Source organism: Cyprinodon tularosa, unplaced genomic scaffold (assembly GCF_016077235.1).
Source record: "Cyprinodon tularosa strain WSP-4 unplaced genomic scaffold, ASM1607723v1 ctg369, whole genome shotgun sequence".
In the NCBI taxonomy this organism is placed as follows: domain Eukaryota; kingdom Metazoa; phylum Chordata; class Actinopteri; order Cyprinodontiformes; family Cyprinodontidae; genus Cyprinodon; species Cyprinodon tularosa.
In genome coordinates, this window is record NW_024039084.1 from 472,439 (window position 1) to 496,092 (window position 23,654).

At 39.1% G+C, this 23,654-nt stretch overlaps 3 protein-coding genes and 1 pseudogene across 3 annotated transcripts; all 4 read left to right on the top strand.

Annotated features, from left to right (window-relative positions):
• The first annotated feature begins 922 nt into the window (after positions 1-922).
• Positions 923-23,590, top strand: LOC119790581 (annotated as a pseudogene).
• Positions 2,764-3,203, top strand: LOC119790580 (histone H2B 1/2). Its single transcript, XM_038296179.1, has one exon. It carries the CDS (start codon positions 2,785-2,787, stop codon positions 3,157-3,159), a length of 375 nt encoding a protein of 124 aa, XP_038152107.1. The 5' UTR covers positions 2,764-2,784; the 3' UTR covers positions 3,160-3,203.
• On the top strand, positions 18,700-19,373 carry LOC119790579 (histone H1-like). Its single transcript, XM_038296178.1, has one exon. It carries the CDS (start codon positions 18,715-18,717, stop codon positions 19,318-19,320), a length of 606 nt encoding a protein of 201 aa, XP_038152106.1. The 5' UTR covers positions 18,700-18,714; the 3' UTR covers positions 19,321-19,373.
• LOC119790578 (histone H2A-like) lies at positions 21,922-22,385 on the top strand. The gene has a single exon (XM_038296177.1). It carries the CDS (start codon positions 21,929-21,931, stop codon positions 22,310-22,312), a length of 384 nt encoding a protein of 127 aa, XP_038152105.1. The 5' UTR covers positions 21,922-21,928; the 3' UTR covers positions 22,313-22,385.
• Positions 23,591-23,654: the final 64 nt, after the last annotated feature.

Genomic DNA, 23,654 nt, shown 5'->3' on the forward strand with positions numbered 1-23,654 from the left:
TAATTTCTTCCCATGTTATGGAGGAGGAACAGATTATTTCAGGCAGCTGAAATATCCATTCTCTCCTCTCCTCCTCCCATATCTTTCGGAAATAAAGAGCCTATGCTTCCAATTTCTCAAAAATAGTTATGTGTGATAGCACGTAGTATACTACAAATGTCCTTCATCCAGTAATCTGTAATGTTTTAAATTAGAACCGGATTTATAAGAAAGTCTACTCTGAGATCTTTTCAGGAGCTCTTAATATTTCTTTCCCACTGTCAGCCAGTTTCCATCCTCTTATATCAGCAATGAAAGTGATAAATACACACTATGTGTTGAAAAACTGTTTGGTGACTGACTTTTATTTCTGTCAGGTTTAAGTGATAGAAGTTGGAAAAAGACCTGTTCTCTTGGTGTTTAAAAACAACAACAAAAACAGCTTAAAAGGACCTTGTCTATTTATTTACTTTAAAATTGTATAGACAACAGCTGCTGGTAAAACTGGATGTTACAACCTTGACATTAATATATGAATTTTTTTAGTGGGAAATTATCAGAAGAGCTGTGAAAATAGTCCCATCTGCCATGTCCGCCTCTCTGGCTTCAAAAAGGGAAACAGAATTTCATAAAACACCGGGACAGAGAACATCTGGAAGTCAGTCAGAGCTTCACATCCCTGAGACATCAGTCTGTTTAGCAACAGCTAGTGGTGACAACTTATTTTTTTCAGTGGCCCTAATCGTCATCCGTAGTTCTATTTAGGTTATTCTCAAACAGCGTTTTGTAAACGGAAATGGCTCCTATCCTTGGTACGTACTCACAAGCGGAAGTAGAAAATTGACATCTGTCTGCTTTCACTTACGTCCGTCAAACGTGTTTAAATACTTGTGCTCTTGCAAGCTGTAGTTATTGTTGAACTGCAGTGAACAACTAATTCATCATGAGCGGCCGAGGCAAAGGAGGAAAAGGACTTGGAAAGGGAGGCGCTAAACGTCATCGCAAAGTCCTCCGTGATAACATCCAGGGCATTACCAAACCCGCTATCCGCCGTTTAGCCCGCCGTGGTGGAGTCAAGCGCATCTCCGGTCTCATCTACGAGGAGACCCGCGGTGTCCTGAAGGTTTTCTTGGAGAACGTCATCCGTGATGCCGTCACCTACACCGAGCACGCCAAGAGGAAGACTGTGACCGCCATGGATGTGGTCTATGCTCTCAAGAGGCAGGGCCGCACTCTCTACGGCTTCGGAGGTTAAATTCCAACTCAATCCCACAAAACAACGGCTCTTTTAAGAGCCACCCACATTTTTTTTAAGACGATTCCTGCTATTTAAAGTTTGATTAGAAACAATATTGGGTTTATGGCGGGTACTAATTTGCTTTAAAAATATACTTCACTGACATTTCAGGAAATATCATTCTCTATTGTCCCGTTATGGGAAAATTGTATAACAGCAGCAGAAAGGTTATAGCAACAGTGGACACAAATGTGCACCATGGTGTATAAGAACAGAAAATGGTATAAATGTTGTATAAAGCTAATGCAATGAAAGTATAGCTGGATTTGATTTCCTCTTTTTCATTTTGCGTATGAACAAAAGGACAAATGCCTATACAAAGTCACATCTGTACATTAGTGACACATGGTCTTTGAAAATCAAAAGATAACTATATGTATCTTTTGCTTAAGCCCGTTTATCTCCACTTTTATCCTTTAAAAAAATTCTTCAGACTTGTATTAGTTTTTCCTTATTTCAAGTGACTACATTGCTCTTTTATTCTATTTTAGGTCTCATTGTTCAAACGCCCATTTATATTTAAAGCAGTTCCTTTCACTGTATATTTTATTTCCATAACTATTTTTTGTGATCCAACATATTCCTGTGGTTTTTTCTCAATAAACATGTTTATTTTAGTTTTTTTTTTGCCATTAATTTTCCACCTCCATGGGCTAGTATCAACGGCCAACTCTCATCAAATTTCTATACACTGTTTACAAAATAATAAAGTTTGTCTAAGTCATAGAAGAACATAGAAGGGTGACAGCTTTGGCAGTAGAGTTAGAGTAGCAAAGTTAGTTGGTTTATATCCTTCTCATGAATGATTCTCATAAATTCTGATTAAAGTACAGATTTTTGTTTGTATTTGTTTATTTTTATTTGTGACAGGATTAGTCCTCCATACCTTAGGCTAAAGTTCTTTTTTTCTGTCCACTGCATTTGTCATTTTACCTCTTCCTCAGATTATTGGGTTCAGAACTAGTATGAAAATGGAGGCAACTAAGGCAGATGCATTACTCCATTGATAAAATAAACCTTTTATTTCTGTACCATGTTCTCTAGTAACCACAAACAGGCAAAGGAGTTGGAAGGCAACCAGACTTTCTCTCAGTTGTTCATGTTTCAACACCTATCTAGGAGTCTTATATTTAAGCAGCATGGAAGCTCATTACAAGGCAGATGTTCTTTGCTCTTCTGGCTTTCTGTTGTGCATGAACTGTTTTGAACATTTTTATTCCTTGATGACAGAGGCAGGGGACTAATAGATAAACACAGAAATGCTCAGATCGTTTCTTACTGTGATGCTACAACAGGAGCACACTAAGAAGTATTGCAACTCCCATCCCCCCTCTCACACACACAGAACCAGCAAGAGTGTCATTGAGGACCAATAGCTGCTCTAACCTTCCGAGCATGTAAACCAATCAGAGACAGGGTACAACACAGACTCTTTTACATACACCCTGTATATAATCACTGGTCTCCTCCTCCAGTTCATTCATTGTTGTTTTCAGAAACATATCAGGATGCCTGAACCCGCTAAGTCTGCGCCCAAGAAGGGCTCGAAGAAAGCCGTGACCAAGACCGCCGGCAAAGGAGGCAAGAAGAAGAGAAAGACCAGGAAGGAGAGCTACGCCATCTATGTGTACAAGGTGCTGAAGCAGGTGCACCCCGACACCGGCATCTCCTCCAAGGCCATGAGCATCATGAACTCGTTCGTCAACGACATCTTCGAGCGCATCGCCTCCGAGGCTTCCCGCCTGGCTCACTACAACAAGCGCTCTACCATCACCTCCAGGGAGATCCAGACCGCTGTGCGCCTCCTGCTGCCCGGTGAGCTGGCCAAGCACGCAGTGTCTGAGGGAACCAAGGCTGTCACCAAGTACACCAGCTCCAAGTAAACTCTCGCTGCCGCAAACTCAACAAAGGCCCTTTTAAGGGCCACACAAATGTCAAGAGCAATTGTTTCCTTTTTAACCATTATTTCAAGGGGGGGATATTTGTATTCTGGTCAATGTTTGTATTGCACATTGTACACTGTTGTTTTGTGCAAAATGTTAAAGAATAAAATTGGTAATCTCCTGAAACACAGTTCATAAATGTAGTGCGGTTGTTTCAGGTGAATGTATACACGAAGAAGTTCAGCTCTTGTTTCCTGCTTTAGTCACAACAGCTTGTTTGATCCGCTTTAGCCCTTATTTCAGAAAAGCACATGGTGCCAAGTCTAGCTTTATTATAAAACACCAGTGTAACGCACAACCACATCTAAAGGTACTTAGAGAGGTTAGCCAGATGAGTTAATTCTATGGAATCAAAATGTTTGTAAACTGCTAAATCTTAGTTGAAACAAACAATAGAAGTAGATTTTTAGTGTGAAATTTCTACCTCGTGAAAAACTAAAAAGGCAAACGTGAAACAATTGGAATTGAACCTAAAGTCAAGTATTTTAATACTAAGTGAACACCTTATCTGCAGCATTCATTTGCCTTTTTTGCAATGGATTTGAACCTAAAAATATAACAAAACTGCAATTAAAAAAAAAAAGTATTTGGAGTTCTCTCACTCCATGAATGCAACATGGAGTGACCCACTCGTCAGATTGGGTCCACATCTGAATGTGAACAATGTTTTGAAGTCTTTTTAAAGTCTAAATAAAAACCCTGATACTGGAAAAGGGAAAAAAAAATAGAAACTACAGGAGAGGGATTTGAATCTCAAAAATATAAAATCTAAAACTGCAATAAAACTGAATTGAGTATTTTCAATTGAAGGGGAATAATTTAGGTTCAATTCTTATTATTCAATGTTTGCTTTTTTTAGTTTCTCATATTACAAGATAAACATTTGACATTCAATATCACTTTATATTTTCTGTACCAACTTTTGTTTTTTCAATTTCAACTAAGTTTTACAATCTATTCCAGAGCTAGTAGATTGGTAACCCAGCCTTCTGCTCTCTATCTTGTCTGCTGTCATGATTCATGCAGCTATTATTTAATCAAAAATGAAAAATGGAGAAGAGAAGCAAGGCATGACATGTCTACAGTGAAGTGTTATTTAGTTTTGCTGTTACCTTTTTGGAAACACATGAAGGAGCAATCGGCTAACTAGTGATTGGAAAAATCTTTCATTCCTTTGCAGACAGCATCAAATGTCTACTGAGCACATTATCAACAGGGACAAGAGGATAGAGACAAAACATAGAGCAAATAATGTGTTTCTATTCTGTATTCTATAAAAATATCTGTATCTGTATAATGGATACACTCCTTGTGTGTTGTCTTCTCAATTCAGAAGGCCCCATGCCTGCCTTTGCCTAGGGCCCCAAATTTCCTAAATCGCCCCTGGTGACATATGATAAAGCCTGTGAAAGATTTTACACGCTGTTAATTATATCATAGTCTGAATGTTCTGTAGTGTGTTACAGATCCTAAAGACTGTGAAATATTCTACACATTATTTATATCAGAGCCTGTTGTATGTTTTATAGTGTGTGGTATATGCTAAAGAATGTGGAAAATTCTACTAACGGTTGATGACATTGGCTGTGACATGTTCTATAGCGTGTGACATATGATAAAGAATGTGAAAGATCCTACATACTGTGAATGATGTCATACGGCGTAACGTTTTTTTACAGTACATCAATAACCATGTAATAATATAGTAACAACATAGCAAGTTACACCACAGTACTAAGAAAAACTTTATTTCTATCCCAAAATTAAGGTATGTAATTTCAAAGTAATTAACTGCATGTCCATATTGGCCCATAACACTACGTTAGGGCGACAGTGGTGTAGGAGTTTGCTCTAAAATCGAAGGGTTGACGGTTCAAGCCCCGGCTCTCGGTGTCGTTGTGTCCTTGGGCAAGACACTTCACCTGCATTGCCTACTGATGGTGGTCAGAGGGTCCGGTGGCGCCAGTGTATGGCGGCCTCGCTTCTGTCAGCCGTGGCTACAATGTAGCTTGCCACCATCAGTGTGTGAGTGTGTGCGTGAATGACTGAATGTAGTCTTAAGTGCTTTGAAGTCTCCTGATTTAAAACAGCGCTATATAAGTACAGGCCATTTTATTACCACGTAACAATGAGGGATTTTGCGGGTAATTACCATCAGGTTACCGCATAGCAGTTTATATTAGTGTCCACCACCTACCAACAGATTACAAAGTAAATTTTAACTTATGATCAGGTAAGTGCTGTAGTTTCAAATTTAGGCAGACAAGGTAAAGTCAGACTTCTTATATTTTAAAGAGTAATAAACAGGTAACTCATACTCATTTCACAGACAGCAATACATTAATGTGTTATTTATCTCATAAAATGCAGTTAATTGCTTGGCTTATAACAGAAAACTCAACCTTGAAGACAGCAAACAAATCTTAACTAAACTCTTATTTATATGTAACTTGAGTTCAGTTTTATAATGCTTTAGTTACCTATTTTTCGACATCAATAGTGTATATTAGCGCATTTACCAGAGGAAATGGAATAAACTGCAGAGTAAACACAGTGAAATATACTGTAAAATCAATCAAACCAAAGAAAGAACTTTGGTATTAAAGTATTGTTGCTGTCTGAGTAATATTGGTTAGAATATTTTTTTAACTCTTGACAGACTAACAAAACTAATTGGTGCAACATTACAAAGTAAAACACATATAATTAAATGGTAAGTATTTAGAATCTGTACTGTGAAAGAAAGTCACCCATGTTTCTCAGATATTATGCAATTATTACCAAGTAAACTATTTGGTTTGTGCTGCTTTTCTTATTCACCTCATAGTTAATAAATAAGTGCATTATTACCAAGTAATAAAAAATCAAATACATGGTTATTAAATGGAATCTGTACTTAAAAAAAGCCACCCATGTTTGGTTTTTTAAGCAGTCATGAGTGTTTAATATTTTGGTTTGGCCCCTTTACTATCCTCAGTACCAAGGGCGCAGATAGCGTGTACGTCAGGGGTGTTCTGACGTACACAGATTCGAATGACCCTCAATCCGTCCCCCCCACTTTTATAAAAAAAAAAAAAAAAAAAAAAACATACGGCGAAACTCACAGAAAATCAAAAAGCTTTTTCTAATTTACTGCTTTGCAACAACAACATAAAACAGTCAGATCATAGACGGGCAATCGTTTTGTTTAACTGCAGGCTGCCTGCGTCGTAGAGATTCTAATCTAAAAGTTATCCTGTCTCTGGCGTTTACGTCTCGAGCCTGGTTTCCATGGTTACTCAGACAGACAGTAGTGGCGGGACAGTTCCCAATTCCGGAGTCCGGACATCAACATGAGGCCAGCCAAACCGAAAAAACAGAAAACAATTGCATCCTTTTTTCGAAAAGCACCAACTGTAAGTAAACTGTTCATTGCGGTATCATATCACCCTGCATTTTTTTGGTTGTCTGTTCGATGTCGCCGTGGAAAAAAGAGTAGAGACGGTCAGTGAGAATAGCGTGAAGAGAGGTGCCAATGTTATAAGGCGGGAGGCTGGGGGAATCGACTGGCATTTATTTATTTATAATTAAATCGACTGTTCCGACTTTTTCTGGAGTTGTTGGGGGTCTTTCAGAAATGTGTAGGCTACAGTAGGCTACTTGAATCCGTATTTATGCCAAGCCAAATGGTTTAGGTTGTTACAGGTTGAATCATGAGAAAAACGAACTTCAAAGCTAGACAAATTCCACTACACAGGGGCGGATTTAGGAAATTTGGGGCCCTAGGCAAAGACAGGCATGGGGGCCTTCTGAATTGAGAAGACAACATATAGAACAGACCCATTATACAGATACAGAAATTTTAATAGAATAGAAATTTGAGGATGTCATGTATCTTTAAGTTTGTCTATGTCACTGTAACTCGGAGGAAAGAATCTCTCTCTCATATATATATATATATATATATATATATATATATATATATATATATATATATATATATATATATATATATATATATATATATATATATATATATATATATATATATATATATATATATATATATATATATATATATATATAATGTGTGTGTGTGTATATATAAATAAATAAAAGGTGCATGTCACAGGAAAGAGTAGTGATGTTACAAATATGACAATTGCTTAAACTACAGAACAGTAAATTATTTAATCTATAATTAACATGGCCCTTAACATCCCCAGCTGTACACAATAACACACATTAAAGCAATGTTAATACAAAGCTGTAAAGTAGAGTGAGACGTTGATAATAACTTCCTTATGTTTTTTGAATGTATAAATTTAATTATAAAGGACTAAAACACCTAAAACTTATGGGTGATTTTACAACATTTAAAAGCCTGAGATTTTACTGAAATTGGGGCTACTGGGGCTCACTGGCCTTAGATGTAATGAGCGAACTGGAAGTGCTGAATACATCGCTCCAAAAAAGCACCCAGACATTGGAGGGCATGGTCTCTGCAGTCTCAGTTGTCCAAGAGGGATTACGGGACAAAAGAAAGCCAGCCCACTTTGAGGCAGTCTTTAAGGAAGCAGTGGATATGGCTGAGAAGCTGTCTCTAGAGCCCATTGCTCTATCTCGAACACATAGGCCCCCAAAGAGATATTCTGGGCCAGCACCTGCACACAATCCAGAATCTGCTGTGGAGTACCACAGAGTGGAGTTCTACAGAGCCCTTGACAAAGTAGACACACAACTTTCTTCATTTGAGGCCATTTATTGAAAAGCCATGTAAAGTACTTATTTACAAATTTGTTTTTGTATATATGTAGGCTTTGCTGTTCGTGTTTCTGTGTGTTTACAGCCTGCACTTAAAGTCAGTCCATGTTTAAATAAAACCTTTTTTTTTTCACACGTCATGTGGCATGTTTGGTGAGTACTTGGTACCAATACATGTTATTTTCTTGCAATGATGGGCAATTAAGATTGATGGGTTGTCATAGCTGAGTAATAGCCAGTAATAGGGCTCGGGATCCACGTTGCATTGTGGGACGTCGCACCCATACTGACTGCTACGCAAACGTAAGCATAGCTCTGACACAACGTTGTTGTTGAAAGAAGAGACAGAAGTAGAGAGAAAAAAAGATGTTAAAATCCCGAAAAGGATCTGGAATTTACCGGGACACATTAAATAGAGAAGCCAGGGACCGGTATGGTGACAAAATCAGCATTGTTAATCATTTGGATCCATATAAAGTTCCAAACAATGAGTGGAGCACCGATGAGTGAGCGCCTATACTTCAAAACAGTTCCGACGCTACAAGTCCTTGGAGTCTCATATGCAGTTCATGAATGGATGGGTTCAGGAGCTGCAGATCATAAAGCCAGCAAACAGTGGGAACACAGTAATCCGTACGAAGGTAAGCTGTGATCAGACGGGCTCTGGAACCTGCTAGTTTAGCAACTGCTAACCGCTAATGCTAACAACCACTCACGCATGTAATGTACTTTTAACTAGCTGCTATGTGTTTCAAAGGTGTAGTTAGTAACGTTAACTGCCAACCCTCCGGGTTTCTCACGTATTTGAGCCTTTTCCCGCTGCTGATTTGATTATTTTCCCGTAAAAGATCCCAACTTTGAAGGAAAGAAACAAAGTAGGCTATAAAATAAAACCGTGCATCTTTAACTTAGCAGAATGAAAATGCAGGGAACACACTCTCATTGACATTGGGATACTGTGGAAAGTTATGTTCGGTCGACTTACAGCCGCGATCCAAGCTAGCCGACGACTCTTTATCTCTGACGCTTGGTCTCCATGGTTACGCCTCCAGGCAGGAAAGCGGTGGAAAGTTAACCCATTTTCTATGTTTCCATGGCGATCATGTGTTGAGCTGTTACAGCCCACAATACAGCAACAGTTTACCATGGTTGAAATCAAGTTAAGGTGAAATTAATCAAATTAAAACACGGCTGAGAGGGAGTACAGTACGCGGTAGTCATAGGCAGTAGTCTGAGCTGCGGTAAAAGACGCATTCAACATGGCGGCGACGCGAAGTGCTTACGTCACGATGACCAAGCCCTATAGTAACTGTCCCCCACAGTTTCAAAAACCTATCTGCGCCCCTGCTCAGTACCAAGGAAAAAGCATATTATCTCACATTAATAGGAAATTGTGCAATAAAAAAGAAAGGTTTCCTAGGGTTTGGATGAAAAGTTTTTTCCGTTTTTAATCTTACCTTCAACTGTATGTGCACCAATATTAATTATTGTCTCACAGTTTAAGTTTTTTTGTATAGCACTAGTGGCTCTTTATCTGACAGGAAAGGAGGTATGAGAGAGGGGAAGAGACATGCGGCAAAGGGCCACAGGTCAGATTCGAACCCGGGTCGGTCACTTCAAGCACTAAGGCCTCCATACATGGGTTGTTTGCGCTCACCACTGCGCCACCAAAGCACACCCTTTCCCAAAAATTTCAATGAAATTCTTCTGTAGAACATAAGCTGTAAAAGAAATCTATCTACAGATTATAAGGCTCAGATATATTTTATCATGATATAAGCCATTTCAAAAAGACATAACAAAATAAGAAAAAAAAAGCTAATGACATAACTGAAATAAAAATAAAATGAAATTAAACATATTGTTTATACAGAGGTTAGCAAAGCTCTTTGGAAAATCATGACAATTCAAACAAGAACTATAATAGCTTGAAATTGCCTAACCATCACTTGTTGTATTTACATTTTATTGGTAGAACTTTTTTCTGAACTTTTCTTCATTCTTTTAATTTTAATTTTAAGAGCTTCGTGCTCCTCCAAAAAGGTCTTACAAATCTTTGCAAACCCACTGATAGCATGCTCTTCACTGACTTTGGCAAGTGGTCCCATATATAGCTAGCTTTGTGATATTTACACAATGACTTTTTTACTATAAAACATGCTCTGATGTCTTTAAATAAGCATCATACAATTCCATCCCGTTCTGCAAGCCATGGTTTCATTCATTAAATGCTAGATTCCTCTTCAAGGTCTTTTCTGTCAGATTTCCTCTATATCTGTAAATGTCCTCTTTATAACTTTGCCATCCTCTTTCAATGTGCTATGTATGACCACCACTGCCAGGAGGAAGAAAATGTGTTTGGTGATTTACCTGATAGTGAATACACCCATCACAAAGTGTTGTATGCACCCCAGCAGTCACTAATCACTTCACTTCTAAATTGGACACACTTTCCTATTATTTGAAGCATAGTCCTACTGGATCAATTTTTTTTTTACAACTTTCACAAAAAGAAAGGTCACCTTCATGTATTTTTCACTTCCAGTAGTCAAAAGACCCAGGCACATCTTCTCCAGGTGAGTCCACACCATCACGTCCATACTAAGCAATAAGAGTAATGTTACTCTACAGATAAATTAGCATTAGCTCAAACCAGATAGCAAAAGTCAATAGAGACCAATGCATTGGTGAAAGCTACCGTTCTATAATGCCAAAAATATACACTACACCAGAGTTTTTTTTTGTTACTGTTACTGTTTCTCAAACATGTCTAATGTTTTTATATATTATTATTGGATAAAACTGTTGCAATGTTTGGTTCCATAAAATGTGACTATGAATTTGCATTCCTGTTTCTTGTTCATATAACTTGAACATCACCTTGTTTTCCAGAGACGAGAGCAGGTGTCTCCATGTTGCTGACCGAGTTTAAAGGCCTCAGTTGTCAGAAACTCAAATCACTGTGAGACTTTCTGGGGATTTATATCAATGTTTGTCGATCTAGGAGCGCTCTGAACTCAGGAACAATGAAGCTGTTACCGTGAAACCACAACATTTTTCTGTTTATGAAACCGTCGTCAAGGCGACCAGGTGTTCCACCCTGAAGATGTTGGTGTTTGAAAATTTGGCAGTTATTACAGCTGAGATTCCAGATAACAGCCAGTCAGTAACAAGAAGACTGAAGTGAAAGAAAGGGATCTGGGATCAGGTGTGTTGGCCTACAGGTTAAATATGGGGAGGAATATTAACAGCACACACCACCCTGAATAAATAATTTCAACTCCTTTTATAGAATATTCTTTTATTTTTGTTAATTTTGTATAAATATATATAAGAACACATTTACTGTAATAGGCAGATGGCATTTTTTGGCCCTGATACCAATACCAGTATTGGCCAATACCGATACCATACCATTGTATTGATGGATCGACAGACAGACAGACAGACAGACAGACAGACAGACAGACAGACAGACAGACAGACAGACAGACAGACAGACAGACAGACAGACAGACAGACAGACAGACAGACAGACAGATAGATAGATAGTGCAGTATCTATGCCAACCCAAAGACACAAGATTTCAGAATTAGACATCAATAAATGCAAAACTCTCTGCAGGTACTTCTCTTTGTCTTCCACTCTATTCAGCTGGATTTTTAAACACACGGCGAGAAGGTGGGAGCCGGGTGGTGAGGGTTACGGGGGCGAGAAATGCAAAAGTAACACAATAGTTACTTTCACTAGTAACTAGTTACTTTTATTGTTGAGTGTTTCAGTTAGTTACTCAGTTACTTTTTGGGAGAAGTAACTAGTAACTAATTGCTTTTTTAAAGTAACCTGCCCAACACTGGTTGCAAGGATTTAACAGTTTGTAGAAATAGAAAATTACACCATATGCCAACCGTCACAAGGATGTGCATGACAAGGAAGGGCTATATATACTGCATGCATCACTTAAGTAGTTAAAGGAAAATTCCGGTTTTTAACACTTTTAGCCCCTTTTCTGTAGTGTCCAGGATGCAATCGAATGATCGACACCAAAATTTTGACGATTGGTCCTGTCTCGGCTATTTGGCTAATGCAGAATCCCCCCTGGCTGCTTCAGAATGGCTTGCAGAGTGCATGTCAGATAATGTCCTTAAAACAACCTTAAACGTTCTTTTTTTAAAATATGCTACTCACCGAGTCGTCAACGCGGTTCAATGACGTTCAAAAATAAGTTTCGTAAAGAAAAAACGTTCCTGTAGTGTTTTATTTAGCATTTTGTAAATCCCATTGAGTTCTGTTGGAATAGTCAATATCCCTCCGCCACCGGAAACGGAAAGGGGGCCTGTTTACGCTTAGTTGTAGTCTTTTCGCTTCACTCTGTGTACTCCGACGTCGAGGTGCTAACGTCTCTGTTAAACACTTTAAAAAACTCTGAAAATGGAATACGAAAGGTGGATTCTTGAGGAGGACATATTGGACTTTGAGTTTGACGGTGGTCTGGAGTGTGCAATGCTTCAGATTCGAACGGGAAGCGGAAGTTTATAAGCGGTTGTGATGTATCGGAAAAAATAGTTCTGGGATTTACAAAATGCTAAATAAAACAAGACAGGAACGGTTTTTCTTCACGAAACTTTTTTTGGAACGTCATTGAACAGCGCTGACGACCCGGTGAGTAGCATATTTTAAAAAAAGAACGTTTAAGGTTGTTTTAAGGACATTATCTGACATGCACTATGCAAGCCATTCTGAAGCAGCCAGGGGGGGATTCTACATAAGCCAAATAGCCGAGACAGGACCAATCGTCAAAATTTTGGTGTCGATCATTCGATTTCATCCTGGACACTACAGAAAAGGGGCTAAAAGTGTTAAAAACCGGAATTTTCCTTTAACATCGTATTACTTCTTGAACTCCTTGAGTTATTTACTGTCATAGTTAGGAGCTTTGGCCGGAGAGTAAGCATTGGGGCCGGTATGAATTAAGGAGGGCCGGTCCTCCCACACTGAATTTAGGACCCGTTTACCAGTCCAAGCCTGCCCACTGTCTCTGTACTATAGTTCTTTCAAACACAAATCTGAAAGCAAGTCACAGCTTACATGGTCAGTTATCAGGGTCAGGGATTCAATGCAGATGATTGAGAGATTTGCCCACAATCATTTTCATGTCCATCTTTTCCCCCACTACAAAACTTATCCTAAGTTAATTTAATTTGATTCACTGTCACGATTGGTTTTTGTGAGGACCCAAATGCAGAGGCTGACAGGCAGGGGTGAGATCTTAAAAGATTTAATGAAAGATCAGGCAGCAAAAACAGGTAACCAAAAAATCCAACACAAACCAGAACCATGGAGACATTAGAGGAAAACCATCAAGGAGCCAGGGTGAGAAAAGGTAAGACGAGGAACCAGCAAAGAGGGACTGCAGAGGGAGTTTATTTATGGCTGACTGAACAAAGGTAGGACTAATGAGCTGATATGGAGCAGGTGTGACTAGAGCTGATGAGGAAGCCAAGGGAAAAGAACACAAGGGGGCAACAGAGGACAGACAAAAAAAGCCTAAGCAACTTAAATGAATCCAGACATACCAATAAAGCTAGAAAACAAGGAGAAACGTGGCTAAACTTGATACTGAAAACTTAGAGAAAAACAACAGAACCAAGATCATTACATTCTCAGTTACAATGTGTTCACTGTCAAGTAGAACGTGGTAACTTATTATACTAGCTCAAAACACATTTTAAGGCAAACATTAGATAACGTTTTCTACTTGGTCTCAAACAGTCTTATATCTGTTGTCTAAAACAAAAAGTATAACGGTGTAGCAACTAAAAAGGTTGATTGTAACAGGGCTGGATGAACAATAACAGTTTGAGTTAGAATTGACTTTAATTCTTTAAACAACCAAGAGGGAATTAAATAAAACAGTAGATATTTAACATTTAAGAGTTTGGTTCAAAAAACATCACAGATTAAAGGAATCTGTTTGATGAATTGAAATGTCCTGAGATTGAATAAGGGCTGAACAGAGTCAGGCCCACCTGGCATTGATGAAAAGACAGTAAGACCTACAAATGGAAACAAAACTTTTTTGTGACAGTGAATGCACACTGTTTATGTGTAATAAATGTAGACTTACAGCATCACCAGCTAGAGTCCTGCAATGGTTGAGTTTTACCAACCTGCACCCGCCTGAACCCGTTAGGATGACTACCGAACCCGACCCGACCCGACCCGTTAACACATCAAGTAATAGGCTACAGTACGCTGCGCTGCAGAACAGCGCCATTAACACTGCAGCAGACGTGTATGCACTGACTGTGGCCTTTTTGGAGGGAAGCCCACACTGCCGGCAGGGCTTTAAGCTACAAGGGTGACTCCAGTGCCTGATTAATATAACATTTCTGATGTCCATAACAACACACACGCATAAAAAAAAATCACCAACTACCCGCCCGCACTAAAAAAAATATTAAATGCAGAGGTAAATTTCTCCATAGTGAGATCAATAACGTTGAATTATTCTCAATCTGATTTGGACCGCGTAAATAGGGTTCTAAAAAAAACAAGGTTGTCTGCATTGTTGGTTCTCATATCTTACATTTCTCAGATCTTAACTGGGCTTTTGGTTAGGCCAGTGTGCTGGTGATACCATAGTAACTGAAGGAGGTATTGGTACCATTGGCAGTGTCAGTCGGTACCAAGTCCTGCTGGAAAATTAAATCAGCATCTTCACAAATGCTGTCAGCAGAAGGAAGCATGAATATAGGGGCAAAATTGTTGCTTTATTATTTGCAAATGTGTGCGGAGATTTGTGTATCTGTATCTCGATTTGTGTGTGTGCAGTGGGATTTGAAAATGTGTAAATGAAATTGTAGATGTGTGAGGAGATTTGTGTGTCTAAAACAATCTGCAAATGTGTAAAACTACTGTGTGTAATCCGGTTTGCAAATGTGTAAAAATCCACAAATCTGTATTCAGATTTACAAATATGTACTGAGATTTACAAATCTGTAGTAAGATTTGCAAATGTGTGGATCAATCTGTAAGCACACACATAGACACTTATGTTTGAAGTATTTTTGCTTCAAGACCCAGAAATACAGACAAATCATTGGTTACAAGTCCAGCGGTTTCTCGGTTGGCTCTCTTTACACAAGAGATTTTTGCTACACTTCTGCCTTGTGGGATCTGCAAATGTGTAAAGGATTGTATGTGTAATATCTGGATTTGCTGCCTTGAGCGCAGGCTCACAGGCTGCCTCTTCCTGCTGTGGGAGTTCAGCCCAACTTGCTGCCCCTGCACCCACATACCACGAGTTGGTGGTATTGTACTTACTACGTGACATTATTGCAGCAGGGCAGAGTTAAATTCACTGAGCACTACGCAAACACTATGGTGACAGTATCTGCTGGCACCGGCCACTATGCAGCAGAGACTGTCATCACCATTAAAACAACTATTTTCATTCATTTCAGACGGAACTATTCACATACTTGGATTGTATTAAACTGCACATCCAATATTCACCACTGTTTGGTGCCAAGTACCATTTTCTATGACCACGGAGCAGCCGGCTTGCTTGGTCTCACAATGAATCCTGGGATATCCAAGGATAACGAGGATACAAATCAGGCTAAAAGAAGGACGCATTTGTTGGCCTCTTAATGAAGAGTCCTGGAATCTGACCAGACCCTGGCACCTGACCATTTTTTTATTTTGAATGTCAAAAAGGCAAAAGCAGGAATAACGTACAGGAAACTCATGTGACCGTCACACTAAGTTGGCCTTTCCCCCCCCCAAGAGATCAGATTTGATGTTTCCAACAAATCTCTGTAAAAGCAGAAACAGAAACTTTACAAAAGGAAATATGAGTAAAAACAATAACAACACATATTTTAAATTAATCAATATAAATCAGGGAACACCTGCAAACATCTAGACTCAAAGGTCAGGATAAACAGTCTTCTCTTAAAACAGAAATCAGTGATTTTTTTTTTTTATATAATGTTGATTCGCAACCTGCATCTGTCTGGTTTAGAAAGGTTTCTATCCAGGGAAAACCAGCAGTTCGCATCGATCAACTTACTTACAGTAGTTGGATGATTGATGGGCTGTAGCCCTCTCCAAAACCCTGGAAGATTCATGAATAAAAATGAATATCAGCTGAAAACAGACAAGATCAGCTGCTCCTGATTTAACTAACGTGTTTCTCAACGCTAATAAAAACCCAAGGATGTAGTGAGAGTCTGACAGGGACTTGGGAGGTTTGAGGATGTCCTGTTTTAGGTGAGTGTGCTCTGATAGAGATTCTGACCAGCACACACACAACGAGGCAGATACCTGCCCATGATTGTGGATCAGGGTATAATTGATGAAAATAAAAGCTTGATGCTCTGGTTGACCCGCTGTAACATCTCTGTGGAAGAACACCGGTGTTAAAGCCATGACACCGCAGCACAAAGCAGTCAGCTGTTCCACCGTCTGTGGAGGAGGCCGAGATGAAAACTGTTAGGTCGAGCTGGACCTGGAGCAGCAAGGGGGAAACCCTGGCAACCAGAAAGAAGATAAAGATAAAAGAAAATCAACCGAAAGTAACATTAACAAATAACCATCCTGACTGTGTACACCGCTCTGTACAACTACTTAGCTTTAGTACATATGTGCAGGATTGTATAATACTGGCAGTGGATTTCATGTCTAAAGATAAATACTTTATCAAGGATACAAAAAATGTATTGAACAATTAATAAAATAAGTATATTGTTTCGTTATTTAGCAAATATGAAGCTCTGATTAAAAAAACTAACATTTAAAAAGTAGAATGTGTTTCTCACAGAATGGGATAAAGTTATCTATTTAAGAATTTGACATGAGAAAAGCTAATACCTGTGTTAAATATATTCTTAAAAAAAAATAAGTGTAAATGAACAACATATCCTTATTTACGGAAGAAGATTAGGGCCACTATAAAAATAAAAAAAAGGTTAACTGATTTAGAACTTTTTATTTCACTATAATATGGGATAAAAGTCAGAATTTTGACTTTAATCTCAGAATTCTGACTTAAATTTAAGAACTCTGACTTTTTTCTCAGAATTCTGACTTTCATCTTAGAATGCAGACTTTTTTTCCTCAGAATTCTGACTTTTTTCTCAGAATTCGGACTTTCATCTTAGAATTCAGACTTTTTTTCCTTAGAATTCTGACTTTTTTCTCAGAATGTTTTTTTCCCCATATTAATCTGAAATAATATTTAAAAATCAGTTAACTTTATTTCATTTTTTCAGTGGCCCTAATCCTCTTCCATACCGTTTCTACTTACCTCTCATCATTTAATAATATTTATTTTTTCATTTCCTTTTATTTTAAATCCAACAATCTAAGTATTCTTGCTGGCTGGTTATGTTACATTTCTCTTTTATTGATAAACATTATAAATATCTCTTCAACAAACCATGAACTAACATTCTACACAAAGCACACTTTTTCCAGCACAGACAAGGACTTAATAAATGTAAATTTTTCCAGCAAAGACAAGAAGTTAATAAATGAAAGCAGCAAGTTCTCCCCATATTTTCGTTCAGTATATTCTCCCCATATTAAACATAACTCATTAAATTAGTACAGATGAGATTTCCTCTGAAGCTGGCCTATGAATTATAATTAATGTATTTTTTAAAGGATATATTCCATAATGTCTTGCTCCTCTTCCCTAGACATTGTTTAAGACATATTTATATATTTTTAAGCACATAGTTTATTATTCTTCAAATGTATTAGTCTAATATCTTGTGAGCAAGATTACTTCATATGTTCTAAGGCTGTAATAAAATATTAAGTTTCGGATTGATTTATTTGCAACCATTTTTCATTGTCCACAGGTCAGAAGGCACAAGGAGCTTAATTAATCTGTCTGTCTCAGATGCCATTATGTACATTTGTAACAAATTCATTTGCAGGTAATAAATCCTAAATGTTTTTTCAGCTCACTGAATTGAAAATAGGATTTGGGTAAAATGTATTATGACCTTGGGTTTATGTAAAGGAGACAAAATGCATTTAGTGCCTGATTCAGTGAGATGAATGACAGTAGAGATTTAATTAATGAATCAATCTCAAGTCTTCTTCTATTCTTAGGTAAACTATAACACCAGTATGTATTTTTTGTGTGTCTGAGTGTGTTAAATATGCTATTTGATAGAAAAAGTGTTAATTTCCAACCCTTTCGTCCAAGAGAGAATCCTGACCAACCGATTCATTGACAGTTTCTGTGTGTTTACTGCCGGGAGAACCTTCCTCATTTCCATATGAAATAATGACACTAACGAAACCATTTCATTTGTATTCTTTTCATTGCTTTTTTTTTTAGCGAGGTTCTCATCTTAATGTCATTTGAACAATTGTTTTAGATGTTTTAAAGGACGAATTGTGGAGAAAACCCGCCTGTTGATGCTGCGAAACAAGGAGCTTCAGACACTTTTGAGCGTTCCTGGGTCAAAAAGAGAAAGTCCTGGAAACCAAATGTGGCCTCAGTGTATAGATTAGACAATTTCCTTTCCGTTAAAATAAGTTATATGATATAAAATTTTAACTTAGCGAAGATTTAGAGCTTTAAAACTGGGAAGAAAACACAAGTGCGGAGCGATTTGAGGCGGGAGCAGAGCAGCAGGCTGAGTTGTTTCTTCAGGGTTCTCATCCATATTATAAATCCCGCCTCCTGCTCTGAGCTGGAGACGTTCAGAGGAACATTAAGAGAGAAACATGGCAGAAGAAGCTCCAGCAGCTGCACCGGCAAAAGCCCCGAGGAAGAAGTCCGCTCCTAAGGCCAAGAAGGATGGACCCAGCCTGTCCAAGCAGATCGTGGACGCCGTGGCCGAGTCCAAGGAGCGCAAAGGAGTGTCTCTGTCGGCGGTGAAGAAGGTCCTGGCTGCTAAAGGGGTGGATGTAGCTAAAGCCAACAAGCGGATCAACACGGCCATCACTAAGTTGGTGACCAACGGCACCCTGGCTCACACCAAGGGGACCGGGGCCTCTGGTTCATTCAAGCTCGCCAAGGAGTCCAAATCCGCTAAACCAGCCAAGAAGGTGGTGAAGAAGAAGGCTCCCGCAAAAGCCAAGAAGCCCGCCGCCAAGAAGGTCAGCACCCCCAAAAAAGCCACCGCTGCTAAGAAAGCGACAGCAGCCAAGAAGTCTCCGAAGAAGGCAGCAGCGGCCAAGAAAAGCGTGAAAAAGGTGGTGAAGAAGAGCCCCAAAAAGGCCGCCCCTGCTGCCAAGAAGCCAAAGGCTGCTAAGAAGCCTGCAGCTAAGAAACCTGCAGCCAAGAAACCTGCAGCTAAAAAGGCCCCAGCTAAGAAGGCCAAGAAGTAGACTGCTGCTTCAACCAGCACTCAGTGCAACAAAGGCTCTTTTCAGAGCCACCACAGCTTCATCTCAAGAGCTCATTCCTTATAAGCAGAAAATTAATTACTTAAATAGGTAATATTCTCAAACTTAAAGGCAGTGATTATAGTGGCAGATCAATGGAATGGTTAAAATCAGTTTATTTCACTCATAACTGAAACCCATGGGACAGCCTCATCCAGATGATTCACCCTAAAATCATCCAATTGTGAGCAAATATGTGACCACATATTAACACTAATACCTATTTGGAATGGAAGCATGGATATGTAATTAGATGTGTGTGTAGCACATCTAGTGATTTCATGGAGACGTAGCTGTATCAGAGTTGAGCTCTGTGCTGATAAAGTATGTGGTATTACTAAACTGATACTGAAAAGAGTGCAACTGACTTAAATGTTTTTGTAATTGCACGTGATATGTCATAAATAAACAAAACAATTTCAGCATGGACAATATTTTACTGAGTGTTATGTAAGTAGTTTATAACTTTAAATATTTATTATAGGACAAAAAGAAAAGAGCCCAAGGAGGGTTTATAACAGGAATGAATAATAATTAAAAATATATGTGACTGAAATGACGAAGGTTTAGATTAAATCTTGTTATTTAAAAGAATCACATCTATTTGTGAAATATATTTCCTCTAACTGTAGAAACAGTTTCAACTGAGTTGTATTCCTTTCGTAACATTTGAACTAGTTTTGGATAGTAATCAGGTTAAAGAAACAATAAGAATATGGTATTCTTGCTTTTACCTTGGTTTTTATTTTACTCCGCCTTTTTCTTTCTTTATTACACATGTCGCGCTTTATTTTGAAATTTCAAACTCAGCCACTGACTGAGTTGGAAAGGCGGAACCACATGTTTCATTTGGTCCAATCAGAGGCCACCTCACGTCGCACTGTTCTTTATAAAGCCGCTGTTTCCACTGCGGATTCATATCTTCCTCAGTTAGTGAGAGATAAGCATCTAGTCCGCCATGGCCAGAACCAAGCAGACCGCCCGTAAATCCACCGGAGGAAAGGCTCCCAGGAAGCAGCTGGCTACCAAAGCTGCCCGTAAGAGCGCCCCGGCTACCGGTGGAGTGAAGAAGCCCCACCGTTACAGGCCCGGTACCGTGGCTCTCCGAGAGATCCGCCGTTACCAGAAGTCCACTGAGCTGCTCATCCGCAAGCTGCCCTTCCAGCGTCTGGTCAGAGAGATCGCTCAGGATTTCAAGACCGACCTGCGCTTCCAGAGCTCCGCCGTCATGGCTCTGCAGGAGGCCAGCGAGGCTTACCTGGTTGGTCTGTTCGAAGACACCAACCTGTGCGCCATCCACGCCAAGAGAGTCACCATCATGCCCAAAGACATCCAGCTGGCCCGCCGCATCCGTGGAGAGAGAGCATAAGTCAAGCTCATCCAATAAAACCCAACGGCTCTTTTAAGAGCCACTTACATCTTTTCAGAGCTCTGATCCTGTTTTAAATTACATACAGCACACATTGTGTACATAGAATGGGGGGGAAAAAACTAATTTCTCTCAAGTGGAATACCAACCAGATTTTTCTATAAGCTCCCCCCTGGAAAAATGCTAAATATTTATCCTATAAGGACTCCATGAAGAAGCAAGAGATTTGCTTACTCCAGAATGAATTTAGATAACTGAAATCTAATGTAGGTTTTATTGTAACGGCAATATATCAACTTCCTATAAATAATTAAATGGTCAATCGTGATTATTGCAGCAAAATACTACATAAAAATGTAGGTTTGATAATTAACTGCCTATTCTGCGCTAAAAGAATATTAAAAATTAAGGGGTATTTGAGAACAATGCAAAAAAGGAATGTCTTAATTTACTTACGGATTTAAAAATAACTATGTGCATTTTGTTATTTTAGTCTGTTACTTTTTTACTGTAGTGTATGAGATGCTGTTTCTTTTGTTTTTTTTTTACAGATTTTACAAGAGCTCAAGTTGTTTTACTCAATGTTATTTAAAAAAATGTTTCTAATAAAAGTAAGTACTATTTCCTTACACTCATCTGTTTTTTCCCCCCAACCCTTTTTTGTCACTTTGCTGGTAACAATCATAATCTTTTTTTGTAGAAGAGAAAGATTAGACAATGTCTGCTCTGTGCTTGTCTGTTTTCTATCTACTCTAACCCTTTATTTTCTTCTTTTATATGTGTGTATGTATAGGTCGAATGGATAAAAGTATCGACAGGAAGAAAGGGGATGAATGTAATGCATATTAAATGATTGTTAATCATATTTTATTATCTATCAACTTAATATAATGGGATTTTTTTATACATTGAAACATATATCGTATACAATTATATTCTGTAATGCTGTCTATGAATGGATTGAATAGTTTCCGCCAGCTGGCGGCCTGAAGCCACGCCACAGAATGCATTTAGTGGTAAATGGCAGAAGCAGACTGCGGGGAAAAGACGCCTGCTTTGATTGGACGACTAGATTTGTTGTTACGTGTGACCAATCAGAGAGCATATGATCCACGACAGGCCTTATATACTCCCAATGCGCGTCTTGACAGTCACTTGTTAAAGTAAACCTTTAGAGAAATCATGTCTGGACGTGGAAAGACCGGAGGCAAAGCCAGGGCTAAGGCCAAGACCCGCTCCTCTCGTGCTGGGCTGCAGTTCCCAGTCGGCCGTGTTCACAGGCTGTTGAGGAAGGGCAACTACGCTGAGCGCGTGGGCGCTGGAGCTCCCGTCTATCTGGCTGCAGTGCTGGAATACCTGACTGCTGAGATCCTGGAGTTGGCTGGAAACGCTGCTCGTGACAACAAGAAGACCAGGATCATCCCCCGCCATCTGCAGCTGGCTGTCCGCAACGACGAGGAGCTCAACAAACTGCTTGGCGGAGTTACCATCGCTCAGGGCGGTGTTCTTCCTAACATCCAGGCTGTGTTGCTGCCCAAGAAAACCGAGAAACCGGCAAAGAAGTAAATCTGCAGGCTCTCAAAAACAAACCAACGGCTCTTTTAAGAGCCACCCACATTTCACTAATGAGCGGGATTTACTGTTACAATATATTCACACTTACTTTGGCAGCCATCAAATGGGTACTAAATAAGATGGCAATCCCAATGTCTGATCTAAAATGTCAATCTAAGAACATACTAGGAAACGTGAGGAAGCATACATCCCTCACATAACAGATGTTCATATCCACAGAAACAAATACTTAAAAGAATTTACAACATGAGGTCCATTCATAAGTGCAGGTTTGATAAATACATGCATAATTTTCAAGAGATTTTGAGAAAGATGCTAAACAATGTCCTTTTGATATCCTTGGGTTTTATTTATAGATATTTTACTTTTACGCCTTTTTTTCTGTTCCATTTTTTTTATGTATGTTGTAGTGAAGGATATGCTGTTATTTTTTTTTCCTTAGATGTTAATTTACAAGAGATTAGGTCGTTTCACTTGTAATTTTGTTTGGAATTTACATCTGCATGTACATTTAGAGTTTCACACCTAATAAAGTAGGAGTTGGAACTAACCTGCTCTCCCTACACAAAGCTCAGTATATTTACTAACACTGACGAGATAACAAATATCTAAGTTATTGGAGACTCCATATGAACTGAATCTACTTTATAAATCAGTTATTTTCATTCGGTTTGATCCTATACCAGCTGGATTTTTTCTTTATTCATTAAGAGTCTCTTAATATTTCAATTTGCTTCTTCAAAGCGGAAATGTGGTTAGAGGCGGGGAAAGAGGGTCGCTTGTCCTCATTTAGGTCCGTAGGGTGGATTCATATGTCGATACTCAGTCAGTTGGTATCATTCTCTTTGCGAGATAGATAAAGACAACATGAGCGGACGTGGAAAGGGAGGAAAAGGACTCGGAAAAGGAGGCGCCAAGCGTCATCGCAAAGTCCTCCGTGATAACATCCAGGGCATTACCAAACCCGCTATCCGCCGTTTAGCCCGCCGTGGTGGAGTCAAGCGCATCTCCGGTCTCATCTACGAGGAGACCCGCGGTGTCCTGAAGGTTTTCTTGGAGAACGTCATCCGTGATGCCGTAACTTACACCGAGCACGCCAAGAGGAAGACTGTGACCGCCATGGATGTGGTCTATGCTCTCAAGAGGCAGGGCCGCACTCTCTACGGCTTTGGAGGTTAAATTCCAACTCAATCCCACAAAACAACGGCTCTTTTAAGAGCCACCCACATTTCTTAAGATGATTCCTGATTTTCAATATTATTGGAAACTATTTTTCAGAATAGAAAATCCCTGTATTGATTATAGCAAATAATATTCTATTATAGGTCCTCTT